At 50.2% G+C, this 15,008-nt stretch overlaps 1 protein-coding gene across 5 annotated transcripts in view; it reads left to right on the forward strand.

Moving 5' to 3' along the window:
• Positions 1–15,008, forward strand: part of ADARB1 (adenosine deaminase RNA specific B1) — a 112,738-nt gene that overhangs the window by 76,630 nt on the left and 21,100 nt on the right. For 4 of the 5 annotated variants that reach the window (XM_065942672.1, XM_065942671.1, XM_065942673.1 and 1 more), the window contains 5 exons: positions 2,564–3,498; positions 7,139–7,253; positions 7,968–8,136; positions 8,743–8,891; positions 10,177–10,345. In XM_065942672.1, the coding sequence (XP_065798744.1) occupies positions 2,564–3,498; positions 7,139–7,253; positions 7,968–8,136; positions 8,743–8,891; positions 10,177–10,345 (1,537 nt within the window). The remainder of the gene's footprint in view (positions 1–2,563; positions 3,499–7,138; positions 7,254–7,967; positions 8,137–8,742; positions 8,892–10,176; positions 10,346–15,008) is intronic. The other variant, XM_065942674.1, reaches the window with a different exon arrangement.

Genomic DNA, 15,008 nt, shown 5'->3' on the forward strand with positions numbered 1-15,008 from the left:
GGGTTTGGGAGGAAGTTTCTCAATGCTGTAGGTTATGTAACTGTCCTCAGACTGCTCTGGGGGTCAGTTACCAGATAAAGAGTCCTTCTGAATACGTTTTCTGGAAAAATAAGCTGCTGGTTCTAGTGCTGAAACTGAAATGCCAGTCCCATATTTTTCTGTCATTTTGAAAGCAATGAAACATTTTTATCTTGATTAGTATTCACATTTATGAAATAAAATAGCATGATATGAAAATAGAAAGCATCTGTTTAAGAAGAGTTGTGAGGGTGGGATGTCTTCTTGCAGTTCTAGTGTTATATTTGCCTTTATGGAGAAGCGTTTTTAGGAAAGTAGAGCATGAATAGTATTTCCGAGCTTCTGAAGCACATGAGAATGTAGAATTTCTGTGAACTGAAGCACATAAGAATGTAGAAGTTATGTGAACTCTCTTGTAGAAAGTGTATTTTTCTATAATCAACACTTTTTACTTCTTAAAGGAAGGCATTGGTTTCAAAGAGTATGAACGTTTGATTAAATGCATGTCAGAATGTTTATCGTGACTTGATTTCTTTACTGATCATTCTGTTCAGCAGTAGCATGAGAATGTACGCAGCCATGCGTTGTGCCATGTTCTCGCTCACTTGTTCATCTAAACTCTGTCTCGCTCTGCCCTCTCTAACCTTCTGTTTCCTTTGAGCACCGAAAGGAGTAACCTATTGAGCTTTTGCTGGAGGATGTTATAAATGAAAATTTAGTGTTCATTCCGTCAGCTTTGTCAACTGGGAGAAGTGGTGTGTGTGTCAGGTGTACCTGGGAGACAGTGAGTCATAGGAAGGCTTGAAAAGTGAAAGTGAAGTTGCTCAGTCATGTCCAGCTCTTTGCAACCCCATGGACTGTAGCCTGCCAGGCTCCTCCACCCATGAGATTTTCCAGGCAAGAATACTGGAGTGGGTTGCCGTTTCCTTCACCAGGGAGTCTTCCCGACCCAGGGATCGAACCCTGGTCTCCCACACTGCAGGCAGACTCTTTACTGTCTGAGCCACCAGGGGATGCTTAGCAGTGTCCTAATCTCAGCCACAGTGGAGATAGAGTCAGGCTCCCTGTGGCTGTGCTTGCACCAGCACTATCCTCGCACCTCAGTGAGGATGGCCGCCCGGGAGCCTGAACTGTGGGCACTGGTAGCCAGGGACCCAGACTGCTGCCGAGTGAAGTGCCTTGCATGGGTCCAGCTGGTGAAGGTCTTTACGGCCATCCTCAGTCTCCTTAGCGTAGTCAGAGTCTACTTTCACGTTAACTAATAGAAACAGCCTCCTTAGCATAGTCAGAATCTTCTTTCACGTTAAACAGTAGCGATGGAGCAGGGGCCACCTAATGGTGCACCTATAAACCAACTTATGATTGTGAGCAATATTCCATTGCTGAAAACACTTGTGGATTCTCAAAAGTTAGCAGTAGGGCTTTAAATACTCTCATATCAACAGTATTGTAAAGCCCGGTGGTCATTAACCTTGTGCTTCCTGAAACCAGTGGCCTATGCACGCTGACCAGGAAAACAAGAAGTTACTGCTTTTTCTCTTTTCCAAAAAGCTTGATACACTTAAAGGGAAGAGTGAGTGCTTTTTTATTCCCATTTTTTTGAAATTAAAATCATATTTATTTTGCCATGAACTTTTAGAGTTCTAAAATTATGTTTGTTAGTTGTAAAAGTAAACTACCTTTAAAAGGTAGTATAACCAAATTATTTTGTAATTTCATCACATATTTGTTTTTCTAAAAAAGAACACATTGCCAGCCTCAGGAGAGTTAGGAAGCTGTGGCCACCACTAGCAGTGTCAGTCTTCATGTCTGGCCTTATATGTTTTTTTCTATCATGGGGTGTATTAAGGATTCAGAGGCAAAATCGGTCCCCATAACATGTTGAAAAAAATGTTAACTGAGCACCAGAAGAAGAAGCTGTGTCCTTCAAAATAATTTCCAAAAGGCCAGAACACTTTACATAAACAGTTTTTTAAGACTTATCCATGAACCAAATCAAACAACTGCACATATTAATTGAATATTTTAAACCAGAAAAACTAAGTGACTTGTGAATGTGTATTTTAAATCATGTTTTCTCTTCTGGAAAGGCTGCAGTTGAAAGCCCAATATGGGTGTGGTATAAGAAACAGCCTTGAAAAGGAGGAAATGCTAGAATAAAAGGCATTTTGTTGATACTGATGTTAGATTATTAATGTAAGGTCTTCTTGGATTAGTTTATTCCACATTTCGATAAACTTGAATAGATACCTTTAGATGCTTCAGAATATTCTCATAGAAAAAGATGATCTAAAGATTCACCTTTTGATGCAAAAGCAGTCATTGAGACTAAATAGAAACAGGATTAGCCATTATTTAGCAGAACATCAAATTGCTCGTTCTAGTGTAGGCGGATAGTTCTGTGGTTAAAAGTACAGCCAGGAATAAGATGTATAAGCACACATCACTTAACCAGTTACAAAGAGAGATAAAGGAATCTATAAATTTTGCATTTACAAGATCCTGCAACGAAGGCGTTGTAAGTTACTCTTTCTGGGCACCACAGGTTCGAGCAGCACAGATGTTAAGGAAAACTGCAATCTGGACGGCGCGCCCCCCAAGGACGGCAGCGCCCCAGGGCCTGGCGAGGGTGCCCCGCTCTCCAACGGGGGCAGTGGGGGCACCAGCAGGAAGCGGGCCCTGGATGAGGGCAGCAACGGCCATGCCAAGTTCCGCCTGAAGAAGCGGAGGAGGGCGCCGGGGCCAGCACTGCCCAAGAACGCGCTGATGCAGCTGAATGAGATCAAGCCCGGTCTGCAGTACACGCTGCTGTCGCAGACGGGGCCAGTACATGCGCCCCTTTTCCTCATGTCTGTCGAGGTCAACGGACAGGTGTTTGAGGGCTCCGGCCCCACGAAGAAGAAGGCCAAGCTGCACGCGGCTGAGAAGGCCCTGCGCTCATTTGTCCAGTTCCCCAACGCATCTGAGGCCCACCTGGCCATGGGCCGCAGCCTGTCTACCAATGCGGACTTTACGTCTGACCAGGCCGACTTCCCTGACGCGCTCTTCAACGGCTTCGAGACGCCCGACAGGTCGGAGGTGCCCTTCTACCTGGGCTCCAATGGCGACGATTCCTTCAGCTCCAGCGGGGACCTCAGCCTGGCCGCGTCCCCGGTGCCCGCCGGCCTGGCCCAGCCGCCCCTGCCTGGGCCCCCGCCTTTCCCGCCGCCCAGCGGGAAGAACCCTGTGATGATCTTGAATGAGCTGCGCCCGGGACTCAAGTACGACTTCCTCTCAGAGAGTGGGGAGAGCCACGCCAAGAACTTCGTCATGTCTGTGGTCGTGGACGGCCAATTTTTTGAAGGCTCTGGGAGGAACAAAAAGCTGGCCAAGGCCCGGGCCGCGCAGTCCGCCCTGGCGACTATCTTTAACTTGCACTTGGATCAAACCCCGTCTCGCCAGCCCATCCCCAGTGAGGGCCTGCAGCTGCACCTGCCGCAGGTGAGGAGAGCCGCTGAGCGCCGTGTGTGGCTAATGCTCTGAGACAAGGTGTGGTTGTTGGGTCAGTTTCTCCACCACCCTGTCCCCAGCAGAGAGAGAGCTCCCGTAAGCCAGGCTGCCAGGTGGCCTTCCCTTCACTGTGCTGGCTGTGTGGTCACAGGGAGCCCAGCCGAAGCCAACGCCGACAGGTGCTCTGTGGTCAGTGCTGCCCACAGTAGGCAGGCCGAGGTGCGCTCACCTTGTTGTCTACCCTGTGGCGACCACACCCCGCAGAGTCCGTCTCAGAGGAGCGGGGAGGGCAGGAGAGGGGCCAGAGCCCTGCACCTGTCACAGCTCAGCGGTCTCCTCCCTCCACGTCTCACATGGCTCCCCAGGTGCAGGAGAAGTGAGGCCGGCCAGTCAGCAGCTGAAACCCAAGTTGGGGTCAAGGTACCAGGGCCTTGTGGAGCGTGTCCAGGCAGAGGCCAAGCCTCCACAGTGGTGAGCACGTGTCAGGAGAGCTGGGGCGTCAGGGCCTCCACAAGTGCTCCAGAGCCCCAGGGTCCCAGGGCGCTCTGCACCTGGAGTCCCCGTGGGGTCCCTACAGCTCTGCCTGCTCAGCCACAGGTGGGCACTGCTTTTAGTTTGGCCTTGGACAGGGCACGGAGCAGGAAAATCGGGTGAAGAGGGGAGGGGTCATCTCAGGGTGAGGATAGGGTCATTCAGGGTGAGGGAGGGGTCATCTCGGGGTGAGGGAGGGGTCATCTCAGGGTGAGGGGCGGGTCATCTCAGGGTGAGGGAAGGGTCATCCTGATCAGGGTGACGGAGGGGTCATCTCGGGGTGAGGGAGGGAGCATCTCAGGGTGAGGGGAGGGGTTATCTCAGGGTGAGGGAGGCGTCATCTCAAGTGAGGGAGGGGTCATCCTGATCAGGGTGAAGGAGGGGTCATCTCAGGGTGAGGGAAGGGTCATCTCAGGGTGAGGGAGGGGACATCTCAGGGTGAGGGGAGGGGTCATCTATGGTGAAGATGGATCATCTCACGGTGAGGAGAGGGGACATTTCAGCGTGAAGAGAAGGGACATTTCAGGGTGAAGGGTGATGTCATCTTACAAGAAGGTGAGGGGTCATCTCAGGGTGAAGAGGGGCCATTTCAGGGGGGCCTCTGAGGAGAGTGAAGGAGAAAGAAATGCTTAGTTATTTCAACACCCTAAAACTGTTTGGTTATTTATTGCTTCTTTTCATGGAAATCCAACATCTTTCTAGTCTATCGTGAAGATGTTTATTTCAGGGAGAAAGTCTCACCCTGTTTTCTAATCCTTTCTATCATCATAAGATTCAGTTTGAGGATAAAATACACATTGATGTGATGAGAAGGTATGGAGGAGCCCAGATTGACAGGCCAGCCTGCGCTTCCCCAGGAAAACACACGCCCATCCTGCCCTTGGGGGACCCTTGAGGACCAATAGTTCTCAACTGTGAAAGAAGGAACTTTATTATTATTATTTTGCTTAAAGCAACCAAAACAGCATCAATGTAAAGTAATATATTCAAAGTATATTACTGGTTTTTTTTTTTTAATGAGCCAAGTAACTGCTTCCTGTATTAGCCACTTGTTATATGATTTATAAGGACTGTTGGTCCATTTATCATTGCACACATCAGGGGCACCAGTTCTCGAGGGACTTTATTTTCAAGTTGACTATTTGATGCAGTCTTTTAGCCGAGGTTCATCCATGCTGTGGTCACGGTGACTCCTGATACGCGCTGTTTCCTCCTAGTGTCAGCAGTCATGTAAAGAGACTGGGGTCATCGAAAGCTGCCTGGGAGTCACCTGTGGGGGGCGGGATGAGTGTGCGTGCGTGCGTGTCTGGCAGCCTGCTTCTGTCCTGGCCGTGACAGCAGTGGGAAGCAGTGATTAGAGCTGCTGGCTTGGTAGGGGCCTCATCAGCCCTGCTCAGCTGCTTTGGTGGCCTAGGCCAGCTGAGTCTGGGGAGGTGAACTGTCTCCTCCCCATCCCCCACTGCTTCCAGGGGCCCCAGGGTGGCTCCCTGCCCTCAAGCAGTACCCAAGGATGCAGTCATGCCCTCCTCAGAGGACCTGTGGGCGGCCTTCAGAGAGTCGGTCCTCTTAGCATCATTTCTGGACTCGATGATCTTTTCCAGACATACATTCTGGGAGGGAGGTGTCTTGCTGTCTTCCTGGGGTCACCCTGAAGGATCTGGGGGGGCCGTCCCTGGTCCCAGGGACTTGTTGCTTCCATGCTGCCTTCATGCGGCATTGAGAGATTATAAAATCCGATGGTACTGCCCACATGGTGAGCGCAGGGCTATCCATGAACTTGATGGATGTGGCCCAAACAAGGCATCCCAGGAGCCCACCCAGTCCCCACTGACTGTGACAGCATGTTTGCTGTGTGACCTTGTCTGCCCCAAAGCTGGAGGGAGGGGCTTCATGCCAGTGTGTCGGGGTGATGGTGGGTGGGGGACTGCCCAGGCAGAGGCGTGGCGGCAGCCCAGACTCTCCGTCAGCCCATCTGGAGCTCCTCACCCAGTAGGGGGGCCGCTGTCTCCTCTTGCTCACATTCCCAGCCCTGTCCACAGTCTTGCTGCCTTTCTTGCACTCACCCATGGCCTTGTTCTTCTTCCGAGGGTGCAGGGTGGGGTCCTGGCCCTGTCCCCACTCTCCTGTTCCCCTCCTACTCGGCCGTGAGCACCATCTTCTGGGGCTCGTTGCTGGTGCGGGGATGGGACAATGTCCTGACGACTCTTCTTTCCGGATAAGCTGCCACAGAGGATGATGGCTCTTCTGTCCATTCAGGAGTGTTTCATTGAGGGCTTAGCTGAGCACTCGAGACGAGTGTGAGCTGCTGGGACGTGGGTCCCACGTGACTCCTTGCACCCCCTCCCATCAGGCATTGTTCCCAGAACACAGGGGGTCCCGCAGTCCATGCTGTAGAAGAAGGCCCAGGTCCACACTCTGGAAGCCGTTCGCTCCCAAGAGCAGTGCTGCACACCCCCCAGACGTGACCAGCAGTCGCTGTGCACAGTGGCCCTGCAGCCTTCCCCTGTGTCCCAGCTAGGGGCAGAGCCCTCGCTTATGGGGCTCAGAGCGGTGTTGCCCGCCGGTCTCAGATGCGGAAGTAACAGGCACAGGTGGACTGGTGCCTTGGGAGGGAGGTGCTGAGATATGGTTTCCCTTCTGACTCCCCTTTCCTTCCTGAGTGTCCCCTGCAGGGCCGTTCTGGCCTCTGCCCTGAGGTGACCTCCTGTGATTGTACTTCCTCCAGAAGCCCTAGTGCTTGGGGAGTGTGGCTGCAGGACTCAGAGCTCTGATTCCAAGCCACAGAGGGAGGCAGGTGACCTTGCCGCCCTGGGCCTGGGTTCCCCCTGGAGGCAGGGCTGGGGTGGGAGGCCTTAGCTGCTCTGTGCTGCTGCTCCCACGTGGCTGGGCTCCTACCAGCCTGTCTGTAGAGACCCTCCTATACCCCTTGGATGCCTGTTTCCAAGAAATGTCTTGGAGGAAAAACTGTGTGCATGCATACATGCGTGCACATACACACACACGCGCGCGCACGTGCTGATTTGCCAGACCTACTGTGTGGCTCAGAGAAGAGGCCCCAGAACGTAACCCCAGAGGGCGCTGACCCCCTCTTGGTTCTCAGGTCCTGGCCGATGCCGTGGCCCGCCTGGTGCTGGATAAGTTTGGGGACCTGACAGACAGCTTCGCCTCCCCCCATGCGCGCAGGAAGGTCCTTGCTGGAATCGTCATGACAACAGGTAACCGTGTCGGTGTGTGTCCACTGCGTGTCTCACGCTTAATGAAGAAAACCCACTCTCAGTCTACAGAAGTCTCTGACAGCAGCAGGAGGCTACTTTTTCGTTCTCCTTCAGGATGTCTGCTGTGTGCAACTGGAGGAGCTGCACTTATGTTTTTTCCCCCACCATTTCATCTGTTTAACCTGAATGTTTTGTTTGGAGAAAGCGTCCTGTATTAGTATTTGATTCCAGTAATCTTATATGAATCATCTTGAGCAAGTCTGGGAAATGCAGGAGACCTGTTGGTTTTCGCTTCACTGAGAGTAGCCGTCTCTGGTGTGTCAGTTCATGTCACTGTTGCCAGATAACCCTTCCCTGCGAGAGGAGGCTTCCATAAGCGTAGAGAGTCCGTGGGGGAAACACGCTCGGGGATGGCAACAGAAACCTGGCTAAATTTGTCCCTAAGTTCCCAGCTGTGAAGGGATCCCTCCCCAAGTCCTCTTCCACCTGTCAGGAGTGAGCCCCCTGAGCAGCATCTACATGGACCACTCCTGGGAGCTGGAACCACAACCACGGCCAGTGCCTGCATCCCTGGGGCGGCCGGAGGACCTTCGACTCCTGGGAGTTGGGTCTGGGACTGTCTCGGGGCCCTCTCTTCTTGGGGTATCTGCTCAGCCCAGCTGTCTGAGCCGATTCCTGGAGAGGAATCGCGAGATGGTTTCTCCTGTGTTCCAGGCACAGATGTGAAGGATGCCAAGGTGATCAGCATCTCCACAGGAACAAAGTGCATCAATGGCGAGTACATGAGTGACCGCGGGCTCGCACTCAACGACTGTCACGCGGAGATCATAGCCCGCAGGTCCCTGCTGAGGTTTCTCTACACGCAGCTTGAGCTTTACTTAAAGTGAGTGTCTGAGGAAATGGGTGAAGGAAGCTGTTTTCCATAAAAAAAATTTTCCTCCAATCAAAGTGTATTGCATCCTTTTCACTGTGTCTGTCATCACTGAAAAATTCTCAATGTAGTAACTTTCTGGGTTACAGTTTGGGATCCCTTTTGCCCTTGAAGCTCAGGCTGTCAAGTAGAGTTGGCTGAGTTATAACTCACATGCCCACGTACATACCTGCCATGCGTGCTGTCAGAGGGGTCATGTCTGTGTTCCAGACCCCAGGCTTTTGCTTTATACAGGAATAAGTGCTGGGGAGGTCACCATGCCCAGGCGGCTGACTGTTAGTCTGACTCCTTCCTGCAGCAGGCCATGTCCTACTCGCAGCCTTTCTGTTCTGAAGTTGTGAATGAGGAGAACAGGGTCACTTGTGTTGATGACCTATCTCATTGGTGAGCGGACAGGAGCCGTGCTAATTATCATAAACATGTCAAGTAAATACCCCAGTGCAAGCTTATCTTTCCCTGTTGAAAACACTGGCCTTTGAAAATCACCGTAAGCTATGAGAGACTGAGTTTTGATTGTGTTCAGCTTTAAGATTTATCTTTGCAACTTACTCCTTCCAGTAGCAAAGATGATCAAAAGAGATCCATCTTTGAGAAGTCCGAGCGGGGCGGCTTCAAGCTGAAGGAGAACGTGCAGTTCCACCTGTACATCAGCACCTCCCCCTGCGGGGACGCCAGGATCTTCTCACCGCACGAGCCCATCCTGGAAGGTACTGCGCCAGGCTTGGCGGCAGCCACCGCTTCCCAAGAAAGTCCATGGCTGTGCTGGGACAGAGGAAAGGACAAACCTGTGTTCATATCGTTTCTTTTTCAAAAATCTCAACCTTGGATGTGAATCTGATAAGGATGTATAAAAACATGAACTTTTCTTCTCAATTAGTAATTTGAAATTTTTAATGAATGAAAATGTGGATTCAAATAAGAAATTAGAGTGAGGATATTAAATCAAAATTGTGTTCAAATTTTGAATTTGGATGACATGCATCTCTAGATTGGAAATGCACGTCGTGGTCCGTATTTCTGGTGGGTTGTGATATCACGAGAGTGTGACCGAGTCTCAGAAGCAGGTGTCGATGGACAGGAAGGCCTCGCTCTGACCTCCGTGTTGCTCTCATTCTTATTTGTGCTCTTGTTTCATAGTAATTTGTATCCACAACCCTACTTATGAGCTTAAGCATTATTTGTTCCAAATAGAACTTTTGATTACATTATTTTTCTTGATTATAAAAGCAACAGGTGGGGACTTCCCTGGTGACACAGTGGCTAAGACTTCTCTCGCTCCCAATGCAGGGGGCCTGGGTTTGATCCTGGTCAGGGAACTAGATCCCACATGTTGCGATTAAAGATCCCATGTGCTGCAACCAAGATCTAAGATCCTGCAGTCCACAAAGAAGACCCAGCACAGATAAATAAATAGATAAATAAAAATTTTTTTAAAACAAAATTATAAAAAAGTATATAAAAAGCAGAAACTATGCACTGTAGAAATTGCCAAATATTTTAAAACATAAAAAATAACATTTAGATCACTGTATTCATGTAAAAAATTCTCTGGGTGTTTGTGAATGTTTCCTATGGATTTATTTCCACATCCCTATAGATTTATTTTTGAAAATTTAAATATGCAGCAAAGAAATATAGCAAATACTCTAATATCCATCACCTAGAATTAGCAAATGTCAGCCTTGTGTTCTGTCTGCTTCAGCTAGTTTCTAATTCTAGAAATACATCATTTGGTTAAAGTGGAGGCCCTCTTTTCTCCCAACAACCAAGGAAACCATTTTTGTGAATTTGGCTTGTATTGTATCCTCCTGTCCAATTTTTTGTGCTTGCATCAAACACACATGTCTTAGGTGCATGTAGAATGAACACAAGCACACGTGCGTGTGAATCGCATTTTGAATGGATAGAGTGTTGTTAGCCATGCTTTCTGGTGAGTTAAATAGATGGTCGACCAGCAGACCCTCTCAAGAGGACCTTGTGTCTCTGTCTTAGAGCCAGCAGATAGACATCCAAATCGAAAAGCCCGCGGACAGCTGCGGACGAAGATAGAGTCTGGTGAGGGGACCATCCCTGTTCGCTCTAACGCCAGCGTCCAGACGTGGGACGGGGTGCTACAGGGGGAGCGGCTGCTCACCATGTCCTGCAGTGACAAGATGGCAAGGTAAGTCCCCTTGGATGTACACCTGGGCCTGCCCCCACCCCTGCATGCCTGGGGACCCCAGGGTGTTTCCAGAGATACCCGGGCATGTGTCCCACAGGTTCACTGAAGGACTCAGGTTTTAAAAGGTGCTTCAGGGGCCATCTTGAGAAGAGAGGTGGGGTCTCTGTGGACAGAGGCTCTGGAACCAGGTCCTTTTGAGTTTTTATGGAGGCTTCACTACAAAGGCACCATTGATTAAAATCATGGTTGTTGGTATGGGAACTCAACCTCCAGCCCCTCTCCCCTACTGGGAGGTCAAGAAGGTGGGGCTGAAAGTTCCCACCGTATGTGATCAGTATTTGGCTCCACAGCCAACCAGCCCCCTGTCCTCAGGTGGGTGACACAATCTACCTCATTAACATAGACACCTATGGTTAATCACTTAGGAAGTTCCCAGGGCCTAGGAGCTGTGAGCCAGGAACCCCAGAAGAAGACCAAACATATATAAGAAAAATATATTTCTGATCATCTGAATGACCAGGTGTACTTTTCTGATAAATCACAAGATGAGTTACAGTAGCTTCATAGTAGATCTTGAGGTCAGATAGTCCTCCAACTTTGTTCTCCTGTGTTGTATGGGCTCTTCTGGGCCTTCTGCCCCTTACTGTAAACTTTGGAATCCGTTTGTCAGCATCTGCAGAATACTGTGCTAGAGTCTTGATGGGTTTGTGCTGAGTCTGTAGCTCAGGTTGGAAAGAATTGAGTCTTCCTCTCCATGAACATGGGCTATCTCTCCATTTACTTAATTCTTTGATTCTTTCGTCAGTTTTATAGTTTTCCTTGTAGAGGTCTTGTATTTTTGTTAGATTTGTACCTAAATATTTAATTTTGGGAGGTGTTAATGTAAACAGTGTTGTGTTTTAAACTTCAAGTCCCACAAGTTCATTGTTGGTCACAGCTGATTTTTGATCAAGGTTCGAAGCCAGTTCAGTAGAGAAAGAATAGTGTTGTTAACAAATGGTGCTGGGACAACTGAACACCCTATGTAAAAAGAAGAAAGTGTACTCCCTATTTTTCACCATATACAAAAGTTAACTGAAAATGTGTCATAGACCTAAATGTGTAAAAGTTTTAGAAGGGAAGAGGAGAAAATCCTGGCCACTGGGATGGGTTATGTCTTAGATGCACCATCAGAAGCATGCTCCTTGAGAGGAAAAAAAATGGTGTTAGACATAATCAAATTAAAAATTGCATCTCTGAAAGACTCTGTTAAAAGAATGAGAAATAAAGTCACTGACTAGAAGAAAATATTTACACATCGTACATCTGATAAAGGACCTAGATCCACACTATACAAAGACTTTTAAAGCCAACAAGGGGGAAAAAACAGTTTTTAAAGCAAAATATTTTAATGGACACTTCACCAAAAATGATGTCCTATGAGGGCACATTCTTCACTCCAGGATTAGAGCCCTGTCGGGTACGGTGGGGACCCCAGGCCCTGGAGCGTCGTCCTTCCAGGCTAGGGACAGACACTGCAGCCAACTATGGGGACAGCTCACCCATGTCTTAGATGTTAAAGCCATTTCTGGCGTGTGTTCCATTCACTTTACTCCTGTTTCTGAAGAGAGATGGAAGCAGTGTCCATGCAGGCTCACACTGGAGTGACTGAAGCTGCTTCTCCACATCTGGGAGCAGCTCAAACGACTGTCAGTCTTTAAACAGGGTTAAATGGAAGTATCTGTGCCTTGAGGCACTGCTCAGGCAAGGGACAGATAAGCTGTGATGTTTAGTCAGTGGTATGTGGTCACAGCGCAGAAGAACTGTGCAGCATGCCAGGAACCAAAGGAGTGCTTACCATGTGATTCCATTGCTGTAGATTTCTATAAAGTGACAGAAGCAGGTCAGTGGTGGCCCAGGGATGGGGCAGAGCAGGAAGTGCAGGAGGAAGGCCTGGAGTAAGGCGGGAGGAGACTAGAGGGCTGGGGGTGGGGGTTTGGTTGGTATTTAGTTGCTAAGTCATGTCTGACTCTCTGCAACCCGGTGGACTGTAGCCCACCCGGCTCCTCTGTCCATGGGATTCTCCAGGCAAGAATACTGGAATGGGTTGCCATTTCCTTCTTCAGGGGATCTTCCCAACCCAGGAGGGTGTTTACATGCCAGGACTCCCCAAGTTCTGTGCTCTAACCCCAAGCAGGGCACTGTGTGTCCATCAAGCCTCAGCAGCTCACAGAAGAAATTGCAGGGGAAGTAAGGAGATGGTCGTAAGTAAACGACATCAAACCCCACAGCCGAGAACAAGAGAGCAAGTCCAAATTCGCAGACGGGAGGGAAGGACACAGAGCAGACGTTAGTACTCGGTGCAGCAGCGATGAGCAGCAAACAGTCAGAAACCCAGGGTGCTGCTTTGAGAAAGGTAATAGAATTGGCAGACCTCTGGAAGTCTGACCAAGACACAGGGTGCAGCCAGGCCAAGTCAGGGGATGAGGAAAGGGTGTCAAGATCTAGTAGGAATGGACACGTGCGCAGATGACCGCAGTGAGAGTTATGGACACCATTAAAACTGAGATGACATAGAAACTTTGTAGAAACATGTATGTTCCTAAAATTGACTCAAGCATGTGTAAGAAATTTGAATGGAGTTCCAAACATTAAGAAAAAGTAAACCAGTCACGCCCTCACTCCCAAGAAGTAAATAAATTGGAGAAAATCAAAGAGGTGGCTGCAGAGAAAGAGGATGCAGCTCTTGCAGGAGACCCTTGCGTGAGTTCTCTGCATTCTGTGGAGGTATCCTCTTCATACATACAGTCATTTCTACAGATCAAGAATGTGGGGAAGGGCCCCAGCTCATCCCTTATCCCCAGACCAAGCCAGGAAGGGAAACAAAATGACAAGCCGTCCACTAATCTAAAACATCCACATATATGCCACATCCAACATTATTTCTAGTAGCTTGATTTTCTTCCCAATCTGTAACTTCGATCAAAATCTCATCATTTTTCATAGCACTTGACACTCAAGTGGAAAAGTAAGCCCATCTCGCTGAGTGGTTAAGGCAGCAGGGCGTGGGCGGAGGACACTCCCAGCCCTGTCCTCTGGGATCTCCTTGCAGATGATTGAATCCTTGGTCTTTGATGATTAATTCAACCCTGGAAGCGGGGGCGGGGCTGAGCTCCCACCCTCTGATCTTTGGTGCCCCTAGAGGGCTGCCCCTGCCTCTGGCAGTCTCATGGTCACCATGAACAGGATCTGGGGGGCTGGCCTGGGTCTCACAGAGGGCAGGGCTGCCTCCCACAGACGGTTCCGGTCCCAGAGGGGTCAGGGCAGGGGGCGGGCTTCGGGTGAGACCACAGTGGAGGGGTGGTGGTGAGGGGTCCCGGGGGCTCTCACCTCTGGGTGAATTTGGTTGACTGGGCCGTGGGAGGGAGTAGGACAGCCTGTGCTCCGTGCAGAGCTGGAGAGGAAGCAGAGACCACCTGCCTGAGGGCAGCAGTGTGCCCAACCATGCAGAGCCCTGTCCCCCACCACTGCCTCCTCCCCCTCCCCCAGACACAGAGGGGGCTGGGGGCATTGGCTGTGAGCCCCCCTGTCATGGGGAGGCTGTGGGGTCACAGGGACAGTCAGTTTTCAGAGAGGGTTGCTGGGGGCGATGGGCTTGTACGACACATACACCCCATGCATGTTTGCTGCTGGTGTTCCCCGTGAGGCTCGCCCAGAGGAGCTGAGCTGAGTGGGTGGACCACTTCCCACCAGGGCCTCCGTGGAGCAATCGGGGCCTAGGATTTGCCTGCGAAGCATGTGTTCAGAATTAATGACTTGTAACTTGTGTCGGTTTCTGCAAGAGCAGGGTTTTCAAGTTTGCCCCAGGAGGCTGAATTCAGCTTAATGGGGCCTAAACCCCCTGACAAGCCTCTGATTTACATAAGAAAGGGCTCCCTGTGGGTTTTGTGCACACTGAATCCTTCCTTACTGTTCCTTGCTAGATAGGAGAAAACCTCTGCTCTAATTTCCTTCTTGGAGGGTGGGGGGAGCCGAGGATTTGTCCAGTCAGCACACACTGCGCTGTGAGGCCAGGTCCCTGAATGCTGGGATGTTTTAGTGTGCTAAACAGACGAATCCCTCCCGCGGGGAGCTTGTTGATGGGAGAAGGTAGGGGACAGGTGGTAAGATCTGCAGCGGTTCAGCAGAGGGGGCACCTGGTGGGCTCCACTGGCAGCTGAGGGGGGGTGCCCAGAGACGAGGACTTTGCACAGACCAAGGTGGGGACACTGGGGACCCCTGGCTGAGGGCTGGAGCTCCGCAGGGAGCAGAGGATGCCCATGCTGCTGGCCTGGGGAAGGGGTGTGAGGGAAGAGACACCTGAAGCCAGTGAGCTTTGCCCCCTGGGTGCTGGGACCTGGAGCCCTGAGGCATGGAGGGCATCTCTCCTGCTGTCTGTGGGGCTCAGAGCAGTGGCGTGCAGGGTCAGGACAGTCAGTGCCGCCACCAGGGAGCAGGAGGAGACCGGTTTCCATCCCTCTGGAGCTACTGTTTTTTTATTTATTAGAAGTAATGATAAGGTATATTTTTTCTTTTGATTTTTCTCACAGGAAACGTGGCTCCATATGTTTTTTAGAACTAATCTTTGGTAAATGTGTCATCTTGGGAAACATGGAGGCAAAAGATGGTTCCAGCATAAAATAAT

The sequence above is a fragment of the Muntiacus reevesi genome, chromosome 8 (genome assembly GCF_963930625.1).
Source record: "Muntiacus reevesi chromosome 8, mMunRee1.1, whole genome shotgun sequence".
NCBI lineage: Eukaryota > Metazoa > Chordata > Mammalia > Artiodactyla > Cervidae > Muntiacus > Muntiacus reevesi.